The sequence below is a fragment of the Panthera uncia genome, assembly GCF_023721935.1.
Source record: "Panthera uncia isolate 11264 chromosome A3 unlocalized genomic scaffold, Puncia_PCG_1.0 HiC_scaffold_12, whole genome shotgun sequence".
In the NCBI taxonomy this organism is placed as follows: domain Eukaryota; kingdom Metazoa; phylum Chordata; class Mammalia; order Carnivora; family Felidae; genus Panthera; species Panthera uncia.
In genome coordinates, this window is record NW_026057579.1 from 24,422,971 (window position 1) to 24,439,030 (window position 16,060).

General features: G+C 47.2%; 1 protein-coding gene across 1 annotated transcript; it reads right to left on the bottom strand.

The window, feature by feature from the left end:
* Positions 1 to 214: 214 nt before the first annotated feature.
* On the bottom strand, positions 215 to 10,566 carry LOC125937352 (b(0,+)-type amino acid transporter 1-like). Its single transcript, XM_049652010.1, has 6 exons — positions 9,814 to 10,566; positions 5,120 to 5,253; positions 4,816 to 4,945; positions 3,321 to 3,445; positions 1,575 to 1,662; positions 215 to 1,065 (listed from the first exon to the last, which is right to left on the bottom strand). Exons 1-6 carry the CDS (start codon positions 10,564 to 10,566, stop codon positions 832 to 834), a joined length of 1,464 nt encoding a protein of 487 aa, XP_049507967.1. The 3' UTR covers positions 215 to 831.
* Positions 10,567 to 16,060: the final 5,494 nt, after the last annotated feature.

Genomic DNA, 16,060 nt, shown 5'->3' on the forward strand with positions numbered 1-16,060 from the left:
TTCTTCTAGAAATTTGACTGCCCTCCCTTTTACCCAAAGCCAATAAAATCCCTCCCTCCCAGGGATCTGTCTCTTACTTCTTTCCCTGTTCAAGCCAGTTGGTGGTTTTAAACAGGAACTAAAGTATCATATTTCCCTGAACAAGGTTTGTCAGACCCAAAGGTTTTCCATTTGCAGGAAATGAGAACTCACTCAAACTCACCTGAGCCGAAATTGGAAATTTATTATAAGGCATCAGGTTGTCCTTGATGATCAAAAAGGAGGAAGGATGGGTAGATGGCAGTTGGGCTACAGAAGGTCAGAGACCAGAACTATAAAACAGCCAGGGACCCAGGCTGCTGTCTACTCATGTCATTCCCCCAGCTCTCAGGGACCACATAATTCTCACACCATTTCACTGTGTATCTTCATCCTTCTCTGCACGGGAGCTTTCTCTGCTTCTCTGCCCCCATAATGGAAGATGGTTCCACATACAGCCCAGGACTTACAATTCCTCAGATTAGGCAACCATCAGAATTCTAAATCCAAAGTCCCCAAAGGAGGGAATGTATTTCATGCTCCCCACCTGGAATATCAAAAAACCATACCCAGAGAGGCAGCCATGTAATACCAATGTGGCTGTGAGATCCACCTTCACTGAAGGAGCAGTTCTTAGAGAAGGAGGGATGCTGTACTGGCTGGATACCCCCAAAACTTCACAACAGCTGTATTTAGCATTCCAGTTGCTCATTAAAATTATGCAGAGTCAGCCTACAGAGAAACTCGCAAGGCCACTTGTGTGGGGATAGAGGTGTCTGCAGCAAGGAGGGGAGTGCACAACTGTCCAGTCCTTTAGTCAACATTTTTAGTGGTTGGAGCAACTTCCAGGAGCAGCTGGAGATACAGGGTGGCCATCTGCAAACACCTGGGCTGGCAGTGGAAATAGACAAACAGGAAATAGACCGGGATGCCACTGAGCAGGAACAGGAAGATGTACAGGAACTCAATCTGGGGGTGGTCAATGATGGGCGCCAGCACCAGGTAGAGAGAAGCAAGGAGCATGATGACAGGGATGATGGTGGGGACCTGCAATGGACACAGGGACCTGGATGATGGAGAGGCACGGGATGTTGTATGTGGCCCTTGGGCTCTGTCCCTCCTGCCTGCCTGCCTGTTGCTTTCACCTGGCACCAGCTCCTCTCTTCCAGTCACTGCCATCCTACCTTGCCTGGCCAGGGAAGCCGCCTGCCAGGTTACAAGGGGCCATCCAAGGATCAGGGGCTTTGGGACCCAGGCTAATCCTCTCTATGCTATGTGAGGATTAATCCTCCTACTATATGTGTGCATCCTCTCTGCATTTGTCTCCTGTTGTTCTCCCTCAGGGTCCTCCAGAGGAGAAATGAGTCCCCAGTAAGCAGAATCGATGCCTTGTGATCCAGATGTCCTCACCCCCAGGAAATATAGAAATTGTCTACCAAATATGACATCCTTTCTTACATTCTTTCTCCAGGCCCCAAACGGGGCTGTGGTCCAATGATCTGCTTCATGCAACAGCCTAGGGTTGCAAAAAGCCCAATGTTTATTCCAGACTCTACCTTGTAAGGTCGAGGAAGATTCTTCTTCTTTATCCGCAAGTACAAGAGACAGCCAATGGTGGTTCCATAGGTGATCCAGCCAAGGAAGCTAAGAGGCAAACATGAGCCACTTACTCCGAGGCCCTTCCCTGGGTGGGCCTGCAAGAGGGGCTGGCCTACTAGGTGCAAACCTGGGACAGAAGTGCAAGCTCATCAGGGGCCTTTCAGCTACCCCCAATTGTCCTTGTCTATGCAGACTTAGGAAAGAAGAAGGCAAGGCTGGGGCACCAAGAACAGGAATGCAATGGAGGGTATTCTTGCCTCCTTCATCTCCAGTCACAAAGTGACTCACACATACAAGCCCAGGTACCCACTTGGCTTCATATTGGGCCTTGTTTGACTGCCCCTGACTGGACAGAAAAGGACAATTTTCAAAGAGAGGGAGGAGCATTTGTGTGTCTAAAAACAGGAGTCTGGTGAAATGTCAAGGAAGCCTGTGCTCTCCTCAGAGACCAGCACACTCATAGCAGATGCTCCTACTTTAGAGTCGGTGACCGGATAGGTCACTGAACACCCAGACAAGTGCCTGGCCTCTGCCTTCCCCAGTGTGGTTAGTTGAGTGGCTGATACAGGTCCGATGGAAGCCTCATCTGACCCGGGAGATGGGATGCAGACCAGGCCATCTCTTGAGGTAGTCGAGACTGGGAGACATGGGGTCCTTGTTGGGATAGATCATCCCCAACATTCTCACTCTGTGCCGGAACACTCTCAGTTACATTCCCCAATCTCAGCCCAAAGAAACCCTGGGTTCACCACGGTTTGATATTATTCTCATCATATAATGATTTTATCCTTTCTCATGGGAAAAAGATAAAAAGAAAACCAGATCTGTTACTTAATGTTCTGAAGAAAGTCACATCAAGCATTGTATATCCTGTTCCAGAAGATTAATTATACTTATGACAACGAAGAAGAGAACACGTGATGCCTGAGAACTTGCTCTGAGAGCTCCCTCGGCATCCAGATGCCACACTTGCCTGTAAGTGTAAGGATGTGCCCACGAAACCTGTTTCAGATGAGGTCATAAAACCACAGCTGGATGGCACGACAGTCCATCATTTCTGCCCCAGGCAAGGTAATAAAGGGGGTCAGAATATGTCTCCATTTTGATGCAATCTCTGATTATACCTACCCAGCTTGGTTGTGGGTCTGCCCTAGGTTCAATAAAGATATGCTGGGTCAGAGTCCTGAGCACAGATCAGACTACAAAGGGAAAATCACACCACAGCCAAGGGCTACAAGTCGTGGTGAGTAAAGCCTGAAGATAGCTTTAATGTGATCTCAGCGACAGAATAAAGGAACAAGGAAGAATAAAAAATGACAAAGACAACACAAGCCTTTAACTTGTCTGCCTCTTGGTGAAACATTTGTCTCATTGAATTTTTGGAAATAGGACAAGAGAGGAGGGAGCCACTTTTAATTTTGGAAACATAACTGGGAGAGAATGGCTGAAATGTGTGTGCATGTGCAAGAGCCCTGAGCTCAGGTTTCCAGAAGTGTGCATGCATATCTTTATGTATATAAACAGGCATATATGTGATAGTTACACATAGGGGCTTCCAGAAGTGTGCACACACGTATTTATATACACACATGCATGTGTGTGAGTGTGCACACATAGGGGGCTTCTATATACATATGAGTGTATGTGAGTGTACGCACAAAGGGGCCATGAGATACCCAGCACGGGAGGACAGTCTCACTTGCCTCAAGAAGTTCACGATGGTGCTGAAGCTTCCTGGGATGACCAGGACCAAAGCCACTGCCGTGGTAAACATCAGGGCCGGAGTTGGTGTGAGGCGATGCACATGAACCATGGACAGAAGTTGGGGCTGGGAGCAAAGCCAGGTGTCAGGCAGCCGCCCCGCCAAGGGAGGCGCAGTAGGTTTCTGCCCTGGGAAGTTCCCAGCCCTCTTCCCCTGCCAAACTCACTCCGGACACCAGTGCGCCAACCTAATAGTCCCCAGTCCCCACAGCTTCAAGATGCAGGTCTCTGTGGCTCACCTGGGGTGAAAGCAGGCCCAGCGTACAGCTTGGGAGGCCGATCACTCCAGAGACCCAAAAAGCTTAGGACGTGGGCTAGAGTGTAGGGAGCTGACCCACGTGCCTGGCCAGGTTGTCCAACTTTCTATTGCTCATCCCCAAGACAGGAAGAGGGACCAGGGGTGGGAAGACAGAGGATGCGGGAGAAGAGGGTGGGATGGTTATGGATGGAGCATGGAATAGGATCATGGATTATGGTAGTAGACTGTATAAGCACTCAGCAAATAGTCCTCCCTCTCCCACCTCCGTAGGAGAAATACTAGGTACTTCCCCATCCATCGACTCTGGGCTTGGCCAATGAAATGTGAGCAGGGGTAACACAGCAGAGGCTCGAAATATACCTGTGTGGCTTGGCTTGGTCTCTTGAACCCCTGACACCTGCTTTAGGCAAAAACATGCTTTGGCCTGGGTCCCTGAGACAAGAACAGACTCAGAGACCTGAATGAGAAAATCTGAACACGAACCCCAGGCTGAAGCAGAGCCACGACAGACCCAGGGACCGATGAGCAACATGAAGCATTTGCTGTTGTCAGCCCCGTAGATCTTGGAGTTGTTGTTCAGCATCATTGCTGCGAAAACTACCAGAGGGACAGAGTCCCCAGGGGGAGGGGCCCTGAACGTACTCACCAGCTCGGCTCTGCTCCTGTGGCTCTGCCCCGCTGCCCCCACACCGTTTGCCCTACACAAACATCCCTATCACCTACAGACTCCACAGTGTGATCCAGTATGGTGACTCCCAAAACCTGGAAGTCAAAGGACTGGAGTTTAAATGGAGATACTTGGGATGCTTGAGTCTCATTCTTAGAAGAAAAGAGGGTTAAGGTGCCTGGGTGGCTCAGTCAGTTAAATGTCTGACTTCAGCTCAGGTCATGATCTCACAGTTTGTGAGTTCAAGCCCTGCATTAGGCTTTGTGCTGACAGCTCAGAGCCTGGAGCCTGCTTCAGAGTCTCTCTCTGCCCCTCCCCAACTCATGCTGTCTCTCTGTCTCAAAAATAAATAAACACTAAAAAAAAATTTTTTTTTTTTTTTTAAGAAGAGAAGAAGGCTATGTCTTGTAGGGGGAGTCCTGGCTTGGGCTAAGTGCTAAGCTCAGGCAGGAGAAAGCTTAGCCCTCCTGCAGCCCCCACCACCTTGGCCAGCCCAGACCCCATCTCTCACCATGTGGCCTTCTCTCGCAGCCACATAGCACACGCGACTTCCACCGAAGAACATCCCATTGGCAGAGCCAAATGTCGAGAGTACGACAGCCAACGGTACCAGCCAGGCCCAGGCCCCCAGCACCTGGTTCCTAGGACAACAGAGGGTCAAGGGAAGGAACTCCAGCAGCAAACTGGAAGACAACAGCAAGGAAACAGAGCAAGCGAAACATCTAGAGGCAACTTGAAATATACACGGGACACTATCCTTCCCTAAACCTGATGTCTGCCCGGTGGCCAAGGAACACATCACTTGACTCACTCACCCCCAGCTCACAGCCATAGCATCAGAGGAAAGGATCTCGTTGGGCGACAACACTAGCAGGTAACTGATGTTGACCAGGAGGTACAAGCTGGTGACCAGGGGGATGGCGATCATCACTGCCCACACCAGGTTCTGCTGCAGAGTCCGGAAGAAGAAGCCACGTGTTAGGTGGTGAGTTCCTTCTCAGGCCCCCAGAACAGGCTCGTCAGTGCAGTGCTGAGCTCATCCTGGCCTCAGGGAGTATGTCAGGCCCTGGGGGCCACTCAGGCTGTGTGCCCCTCCTCCATGTGCTCACAGTCCATGGCCTGGATCCACAAACAACAGATGTGCTGGGAGGCCACGAGGGGCCCGAACCAGTCTAAGCAGTGGAGATACAGAGGGCCTGAGAGGAGTGGGGGCACCCACGAGAACAGAGCACAGAGAAGGGACAAGGAAGTTAAAGATCTTCATTCTTGGCTATTCATCAATCTTTCCAGCTGTAATATTCCAAGACCACCATGACAACCCTGCCTATTTTCTGGGTCTCCAGGACTCAGGCCCACCCAGACTGAAGGCCATTTCTGCCAGGGGTTCCACTCTGACCCTCAGGCTCCTCAACTGGAAATTGGGGGTCATTGGGGATCTGTAAAATGGGACTTCCCACTGCTCTGCCTCCCTGCAAGGTATGAGGGTCAGCACAGAGGAGGGAAAAGGAAGGGCCTGGACATAAGGGCTGTGGGCACACAGAGCAGCTTATCCTATGGAGGCATTGTGCCACTCTGACCCTCGGTCTTTCAATAAAGGTACTGAGCAGGCGTCCAATAAAAATGGAGGAATAAATGAAAACTGGGTAAAACAGAGTGTACTCCCTCCCACTTCACCTCCTGGCCACCCCCCCCCCCCCCCCCCCCCCATGCCCTGGACATCATTCTGGAGCCAGGAGCAAATAGAAGGAAGGAGTCTCCCTCTGAACCCACAGAACTCCATTCAACATTCCCCAAAGGAACACCTGGGTGGCTCAGTAGGTTAAGCATCCGGCTTCAGCTCAGGTCATGATCTTGCAGTTCGTGGATTCGAGCCCCACATCGGGCTCTGTGCTAACAGCTCAGAGCCTGGAGCCTGCTTCAGATTCTGTCTCCCTCTCTCTCCACCCTTCCTCTGCTCACATTCTCTCTCTCTCTCTGTCTCTCTCTCTCTCAAAAATAAATAAACATTAAAAAATTAAAAACAAAAACAAAAAACATTTCCCAGGCTTGGGCCACCCTGGATAGACATCTACACCTCAAAGCAGTAAACGCATGTCCATGACACCCCCGGCCTCATGCAGGACTTTCTCTAGATGTCCTTTGGCTTACCTCTTGAGGGGCAGGCAAGCACTGATGAGCCCAGAGCCTCTCCCCTCAGTACCAAACAGGACCCCAGAACCTGGTATTGCTGCTACTGACACTTACAACATGAAATGAAGCACAGAAGAGGTCATTCTGTTGGCAGGGAGGTCTTCTCCAGACTTGGCACAGAGCTGTCCCTGGGAGGGCTGAACCACAGTCCCACACACACCTCCTGGCCCACCACTAGGTAGGACCCTCCCCCATTTTAGCGTCTGCCTGGTTAGCACATCTTCTCTTCTTCAACATTATATAAAAAGCAATTTCCAAGGGTACCTGGGTGTCTCAGTCAGTTAAGGATCCAACTACTGAGCTCAGCTCAGGTCATGATCTCGCAGTTTGTGAGTTCAAGCCCCACATCAGGCTCTGCACTTTAGTGCAGAGCCTGCTTGGGATTCTCTCTCTCCCTTTCTCTCTGCCCCCACCCCGGCTCGCTCTTACTCTCTCTCAAACTAAATAAATATTTAAAAAATAATAATAAGGCAATTTCCAGAGCTTTCTGCCAGCCTGAGATCTGCCACAGAAAACTCTGGAGGCAAGCACAGGAGGAAGGGGGTACTGAGGGCAGAGTATTGACCTCAGGGCCTGTCTTCTGCCCTACTCAAACTTCCTTGAGACACAGAGATGCCCAGTTCTTTCTGGTCTCTGCGTTCCTGTTCACACTGCCTCTAAATGGCTGTTTTGCCACAAACCACATTAGCCCTTCAAGGGTCAGCTCCAGCCCTCCTCTCGCAGGACTGCTGGACTGTTCTGCCTCATGAGTTCCAGCAGCAAGTGGAGACAGCACCTCAGCCAGCTTTATTATATCCTAGCCTCTGTCCCATCCTGTCCTGTCCTCTAAGGGCAGGGGCCGGGGAGGGTGACCAATTCGCCCCAGCTTGCCTGAGACTTTCCCACTTTTCACACCAGAAGCCCTGCATCCCTAGGAAGTCTCCAGTCCTGGGCAACCTGGTCAGCAGACCTAGCAGGTCATGTGACAAATGCATGCAAGTGAAGCCAGTAGGACAGCAATGGACTCTCATAGACAGTAGGTCCTCTCAGGTCCCCTCCAGCTCTCAAATCTGAGGATCTGGAGGCAAAGGAAATGGCCCCAACCACTGTTTCAGCGTGGCAGCTAATTCCTCATCTTCCCAGTCCTGAAAGTGTGTTCTGCCTGGGCCGAGAAGAGGCCACATGTAGCAAAGATGGGCAATGGAGCAGAGTCCTGGGTTCCCCCTACTGCAGGCCTTGCTGTGGGGTGCCCTCAGCAGACAAGCACCCACCGTGCATGACCCAGCCACATGCCAAGTCACAGGGAAGGGATCTGACATGCTTTTGAATTCGACTCCTCTTGGACAGCCCACCAGCCAGCTAATGAGCTATGACAGCCAAGCCCCAGGTTGTGCCACAAGAACAGTGAGATTTCCTGGTTTCATTCTCAAACACCTTAACTCTTTACTCAAATTCCAGGGCACATGGGCATAACGCTGGCCCAGGTTTGGCATAGGATCTGCCGTTTCTTGAAAAAGAGTGTGAAACAAAGATACACTTAACATGTGCTTCAGAGCTCAGACTTAGAGCCAGAATTTCAATTGTCCATCATTCAGAGGCATGGCTTTGTTTTTGCTTGAAACCCACATTTGTTGGGGCGCCTGGGTGGCTCAGTTGATTAAGCCACCGACTTCGGCTCAGGTCATGATCTCACAGTTTGTGAGTTCGAGCCCTGCGTCGGGCTCTGTGCTGACAGCTCAGAGCCTGGAGCCTACTTCAGATTCTGTCTCCCCCTCTCTCTACCCCTCCCCTGCTCACGCTCTGTGTCTCTCTCTCAATAATAAATAAACATTAAAAAAAAAAAAAGAAAGAAACCCACATTTGTCAAAAACGCAGGGGTGCCTGGGTGGCTCAGTCGGTTAAGTGTCGGACTTCGGTTCAGGTTGTGATATCAACAGCTCGTAAGTTCAAGCCCCTTGTCAGGCTCTATACTGACAGCTTGGAGCCTGGAGCCTGCTTTGGATTCTGTGTCTCCCTCTGTCTCTGCCCCTCCCCCATTCACACACTCTCTCTCTCTTTCTCTCTCTCTCTCACTCAAATATAAATAAACATTAAAAAAAATGTTTAAAAAAATGCAGAGGTCAGCAAACTACAGCCTGTGGACCAAATCCAGCCACTGCTTGTTTTTGTAAATAAACTCTTACGGAGGCACAGCCACCCTCATTTGTGGCCTATGGCTATTTACAACAGAGTTGAGTGATCGTGACAGAGGACTCGTGACCCACAAAACCTAAAATGTTAGCTCTTTAATCCTTTATGGAAAAAAATTTGCTAATCCATGCTCTATGGCATGGGAGCTTGTCTCACTCACCTTTGGACCCCCTTGCTCTTTCCCTGGACCAGCTCCGAGCCCAGAGCCTGGATTGAAAGAGAGAGGAGTCTAGCCCTGTGAACTGAATGAGCCCGTGCCCGAGCCCGTGCCCCTGCCCGGCAGCCCCAGCCCCACCCAGAGCCACCATGGACACACAGTAACCATTCACCTGAAATTACAGCTGTTTATGGCACTCCATACACAAGTGATTACGCCAGTTAATAACAGTTAATACCTTCAAGCCCTGCGAGGTAGATGGGACAGCTATTATGATCCCGTTGTTAGGGAGGAACTAAAGCACGAGGAATTACGTGCAAGAATAAAAACTAGGTCCCAGGACTTCTGGCTCTCACCCCGGTCTCTCTGTGCTCTGGGACTTCAGTCTCCAAGCTCCTCTTCTCCCCCCAGATTCTCCCAAACCCCCCTCCAGGGAGCCTCTGCAGAGAGGTGAGACATGTAATGGCCCCTGAGCCAGCCCCGAGGATGTAGAGGAAAAGACTCAGTTCTCACCCTCTGAAAATTAAAGGCTCCTGCAGGAAAAAAAGAAAACAAATAGCAACCTAAGCAAATATATTTATAGCAAAGAGTTAATTTCCATAGTAACTGAAGAGTCCAAATGTTCCAGCTATCAAGACAGATAACAAGCTGAGTCATCAAGCACGGCCTCTTGCTAGTGGTATGACCTCACAATCACTTCCCCTTTTCTAAGCCTCAGTTTTCCCATGTGAAAAATGGTGTTGATAATACCGACCTTGCCAGGCAAATGAGACCATGAGTGTGATCCTATAAAGTTCTGTGCTCACTTGGGAAGTTATTATTCCTCTAATTCCATAAATTACTTAAGGTAGACAGTGGGCTGGCATTCATGACTTCAAAAAGGGTACCCCCATTTTCAGCTGATTCCTCATGGTTTTAGTCAGTTCAAATAACAATAATTGGAACAGTTAATGTTTGGAGATTTCACCCTCTGAAGAAGTATTATGGACTCACCTTTGGATTCTTGAGCTCTTCCACCACATAGTTGACGTTATTCCAGCCATCGAAGGACCACATGCCCTGGTAAAAGGCCATGCCAATGCGCCCAGCCTGCTGTGTTGTGTTGTGGAAGGCAAGCAAAAAGGTTTCCGTGTGGCCCCGGCCCTGGCCCAGCACCACGGCCCCACCCACCACGATGACCAGCAACGAGAACACTTTGGCGACCGCGCACACGTTCACCAGCATGGTGGCCAGCCGTGAGCTCCAACAGTTGACCAGCGTCAGCAGCAGGATGCAGGAGGCAGCCACGCCCTTCAGCACAGCCTGGGGCATCGAGGAGCAGCCAGGGTAAAAGGGGGTCACGGCATACTCAGCGAAGCTCAGGGAGACGGCAGCAATGGCAGCTGGTCTGACCAGCAACACAAATGTATAGATAACCAGGAAGGCTGGCAAGGAGCCAAAGATTTGCAGGATGTAGGCATACTCCCCTCCAGATTTGGGAACCAGGGCACTCAGCTCAGCATAGCACAGGGCACCCATCATGGCCAGGAGGCCACAGCCTGCCCAGACCATAAGACTGGCTCCAGGGCTGCCCATGTAGACCAAGACCCCCTGTGGTGACATGAAGACACCAGAACCAATCATACAGCCAGCCATCAGGGACACGGCACTCCACAAACCAATCTCCCTCCTCAGCCTTAGCCCCTCACCACCTGGCTCCCGTCCTGCCACCCCCTCACCACCATTTCTTTCCTGACTTCTCTCCATCTCAGGGCTTCAACAGTCACTGTGTCTAGCTGAGCAGAAGCAGATACTCTCGTCTGTCTTGCGGGCTTCCTGCAGGGGTTAATGATTACAGCACTTGATGAAGTCTGAACCAGAGACCAGACAGCCAGGGCATGGCATTCAGCAGGCACAGAGCCTTCACTGATCGACCGGTCCCTGTCCAACTCAAACTCCAGTATAGGCAGTATACAGGAGCTGTTTGCCAGTGTAACCCAGGGATCAAGGAAAAGATCAAGGAAAGAGGGATTCTAGTAGAAATCCCTGCTGCCCAATTCCACAGCACTATGTGAGGAATAACAGTTGGACGGGTGTTCTGTGCCAACAATAACAATGCGGAGCAATTACACATCAGGAACCTAAAAAAGTCTCTGCAATAGTTTTATCAGCCAAGCAATAAAACCCCTGTTTTATCAGGATTCCAATTAAAATTGCATGAGCCCTGCTTTAAGGAAGAATCAAGACAATCAAAGAAGAAGATTCAAATAGTTCAGAACAGAGCTTTACCCCTACAAGGAAAGGACCACGTGGTTAGAAGCACAGTACAGGGTGTGGAATGGGATCCTGCATTCAAATCCCAGGTTTAGTCCCTCATAGTTGTGTGACGTTGGACAATATCTCTGAACTTCACCCTACTCATCTGTCAGTTAATTACAATACCCACCACATAGTGTTACTGTAAAGATTAAATAGCATAGTCCAATCAAAGTAGCTAGAATAGTAGGTGAAATGTAGTAGGCTTTCCTTAAACATTAGCCAATACTATCTGGCTAAGAGTTTCATTAGTTCCCTAGTTTTATATATATATACATATGTATATGAATATATATTTTAAATATATATTTCATTGATTTATGAATAATGTTCATTTTAGGATATAGTTTATAACTTTTTTGTTAACTCTCCCTTATATTTTGGTTTTGATTTTTTTATTTTTTTATATTTTAGATAGATAATGTGCATGAGCAGGAGAGAGGGGCAAAGGGAGAAAGAGAGAGAAAGAGAGAGAGGGAATCTTAAACAGGCTCCATGCTCAGTGCAGAGCCTGAGACAGGGCTTGATCCCATGAACCCAGGATCATGACCTGAGCTGAAATCAAGAATCAGATGCTCAACTGATCCACCTAGGCACCCCTTTCCCTTACACTTTTAAAATCTTGGGTTATAGAACCTTTACTAGTATTGTTATAGAAAGGTCAGTGGAACTCACTAGCATTTAGAGTAAAGATGCTGACACCCAAAGTGAGCAGAAAGGCACCTGTGATCTCCCAGACTGACCTAGCTCAAGTCAGCCATATGGGCTACTTGGATCTCGTGTGCATGTGTATTAATAAAGCCCTTGACAGATGTCACTGGTTCCTGGGGTGTCCATCTTACCTCCTCCCCTTGATTCATGGAAGCCTACTTGACATAGGTCCTCAGAAAATGTAGAGACATCTTCTTGAGAAAATCCCTGAAGAGGGGGCCCTCCAAAATTCAGAAGGAGGTCCTCCAAGATTCCTACACAGTACAAAGAGAGAGAAAAGGACAGAGAAGTAATTAAGGGGGGGGGGAAGGAGCTACAAGAATTGGAGGGAATGAAGATAAAAAAGGATAGAGTCCTGGAAGCTCAGGAAAGAAAATCAGCTTCCTTCCTGGCAATAGCTAAGTAGTAACTAAGACACTTAAATGTCAACCCTCTTCTTCTCCAGGGGCTGTTGCTAGTGGATGCCAACTGCAATGTCTGAGAACAGTCCACAAGACCACCCTGACCTCTAACACTAATAGCAAGTTTGCAGGGTTCCAAGACTATCCTTACGTCCAATAATTTGCTAGGAAGACTCACAGAACACACCAAAAGCTTTTACACTCAGGTTATGTTTTTACACTTACAGGTCCAGATTAAGGTCACTCAAGGGAGAAAAGACATAGGAAAGAATCCAACAGAATTCCAAACACAGAGCTTCCAGTTCTCTTCTCCCCGAGGAGTCAGGACATTGTTATTCTCCAGGCATCAATGTGTGACAATAAGCATATCATATTGCCAACCAGGGAAGCTCACCTGAGCCTTGGTGTCCACTCTTTATTGGGGTTCTATCACATAGACATGGTTGACTGCTCATGTGGCTGAATTCAGTTTCCAGCCCCTCAGGAGATCAAGCTGATATTTTATGACCCAAAGCCTCCATCCAAAAATCACATTGTTACTATATGGCTGGCCCAAGGCCCCCAGGCAAATGAAGACCCTGCAATCAAGCATAACATTCCAAGGGCTTGGAGATTACCTCCCAGAAGCTGAGGGCAAGGGCCAGACCTCTCTTTGGGCAAAGTTAAATTCTTTACTACAAAGATATGGATGTACCTGTGAGCTGAAGAACATTATGAGAACATAAAGATTGTTTTGAATGACTCATCTTGTCAAGTAGGGTGTCTAAAGAGGAGGACCCTAAATTCCAGGCTAAGGAGCTGAGACCAGCCAGGAATGGGAGGGAAGAGGATGATGAGTAGGAATGAGTAGGGAACGGCTCACCTCAAAGCTCTTCCTGAATGGAACTAGAGACTCTGAAGTTCTTTGGGCTTCAATTAGCAAATCCAACTGCCCTCCCAGAATCTGACAAGTGTGGTCTTCAGGTCCAAGGTCGGGCCTGCCTGTGAGGAAGGAATCTCTGAAGCAGAGTTGAGCCTATATGACATCCCTGTGCTGCGTCAGAAGTGATGGGGTAGCTGATGGACCCAGTCTGAAGCTCAGCCAAATGGATGTCTTAGGAAGAAATTCAGCACCCAAGAACCAGAGAGTCATGTTTTATACCACTGTGCATTCAATGGAATCTTTATTGGTTCCATTTCCCATGAGGAAAATGGGACTGATGATTCTCCCACAAAAGTGTTCATGAAAATAAGCCAAAAGCCCTCATGTCCCATCATCCTATGGAGATGAATGAAGTTATGTTAACTTCTATTTGAAGAAATAATGGCTGGAAATTTCCCAAATTTGATCATTTATTTACATAACCAAGAAATTCAACTCCAAATGGAATAAACTCAAAGAAATACCCAGACACCTCATAATCAAATGATCAAGTCAGACCATGAGAGAATCTTGAAAACAGCAAGAAAGAAGCAATTCATCTTTTATAAGTATTCCTCAACAAGATTAACAGCTGATTTGTCACCAAAAACCATGGAGGCCAGAAGACAGTGACATGGCATCTTCAAGTGCTGGGCGGGGGCGCGGTGGGAAGGTAATGTCATCCAAGAATTCTATTTCCAGTAAAACTCTCTTCAAAATTAAAAAAAAAAAAAAATGAAGACATTCTGAGATAAGCAAAAGCTAAGATTATTCATCACTAGCAGACCTGCCCTCCAAGAAATGCTAAAGGGAGTCCTTCAGGCTGAATAGAAAGGGCACTAAGCAGTAACTTAAATCCACACAAAAAAATAAAGAACACTGGTAAAAGTATCAACATAGACAAATATAACACAATATTAATGATGTATTTTTTGTTTTTACCTCCACATTTTTCCTAATCTAATTTAAAAGACAACCACAAATGCTGCTAGGGCATGGGATATCTACATGAAAAAGAATTAATTTGAACCTCTATTTCACATTATATATAAAAATTAATTCAGAATGGATCGAAGACCTAAATGTGAGAGCTCAAACTATAAAACTCTTAGCAGGAAACTTAGCTGCAAATCTTCATGACCTTGGACTAGACAATGATTTCTTAAATATGCCACCAAAAGCATAAGCTACAAAGGAAAAAGAGATAAATTAGACTTCATCAAAATTTAAAACTTGTGTGCATCAGATAGTGTCAAAAAAGTGAAAAGACAACCCACAGAATGAGAAAAAATATTTGCCAAACTTATACCTGACAAGAGTCTAGTATTCAGAATATATAAAGAACTCTTACAACTCAACAACAACCACAAAAACCCACAAACAATCCAATTTAAAAATGGGCAAAGGATTTAAATATACATTTCTCCAAAGAAGATAGTCAAATAGCCACCAACCACATGAAAAGATGTCCAACATCATTAGTCAATGGGGAAATGCAAATCAAAACCACAATGGGATAGCTTTTCACACTTGCTAAGATGGCTATAATTGAAAAACAGAAAATAAGAAATGTCAATGAGGATGCGGAGGAATGTAAACCCTCACACACAGTTGTTAGGAATATAAAATAGTGTGGCTACTGTGGAAACAATGAACAACTTCTCAAAAATTTACACATAGGGGCGCCTGGGTGGCTCAGTCGGTTAAGCGTCCGACTTCGGCTCAGGTCACGATCTCATGGTCCGTGAGTTCGAGCCCCGTGTCGGGCTCTGGGCTGATGGCTCGGAGCCTGGAGCCTGCTTCTGATTCTGTGTCTCCCTCTCTCCCTGCCCCTCCCCATTCATGCTCTCTCTCTGTCTCAAAAATAAATAAAAACGTTAAAAAAAAAATTAAAAAAAAAAAATTTACACATAAAGTTACCATATGACCCAGCAATTCCATTTGCAGGTATATACCCATAAGAATTAAAAACATACATTCACCCAAAAACCTGTACACAATCTTTTATAGCAACATTGTTCTTAATAGCCAAAAGGTGAAAGCAACCCAAATGTCCATCAATTGACGAATGGATAAATTCACCAATTTATGAATTGGTACATTCATACAATGGAATATTATTCAACCATTAGAAGAATGGAGTACTAATACATGTTATTACATGGATGAGCCTTGAAAGCATTATGCTAAGTGAAAGTAGCCAGACACAGAAGGCCACATATTATCATGTGACTGCATTTCTTTAATGTTTATTCATTTATTTTGAGAGACAGCACACATGCACACATGCCAGCTGAGAGAGAGAGAGAGAGAGAGAGAGAGAGAATCCCAGCAGGCCCCATGCTATCAACTGTCAGCACAGAGCCCGATGCAGGGGCTCGATCTCATGAATCATGAGATCACGAGCTGATATCAAGAGTCAGATGCTTAACCTACTGAGCCACTCAGGCACTGCATTTCTATGAAATGTCTGGAATAGGTCAATCCAAGGGACAGAAAGTGAATTAGTGGTTGCCAGGGGTTGATGGGAAGAGTTAATGGGGAATCACTGATTAATGGGAATGAAGTTTCTTTCTGGGGCAATGAAAACATTCTAGAATAATATAATACTGATGATTGCCCAATATTATAGATATACTAAAAACCACTGAATTGTACCTTTAAAATGGTGAAAATGGCAAATTTTATATTATGTTAATTTTACCTTGATTTTTATATTTAAAAAAACAATTCACTGCACAGCTTTGGAAAGACTTTCCAAGTGAGGGTCAATCCCAAAGCCTGAGTTCAGTTGCCTTTAAGGGAAATCTGTCTCCGTCCTCCCAACACCAAGAAGTTCAATCTTCCCCTGTGTTTCTTTTTCCCCCAAATCCCCAAGGCGCCCACGGGTGCTTACACTGCTCTGTGAGCCAGCCTTCCTGTCAATCCTCTG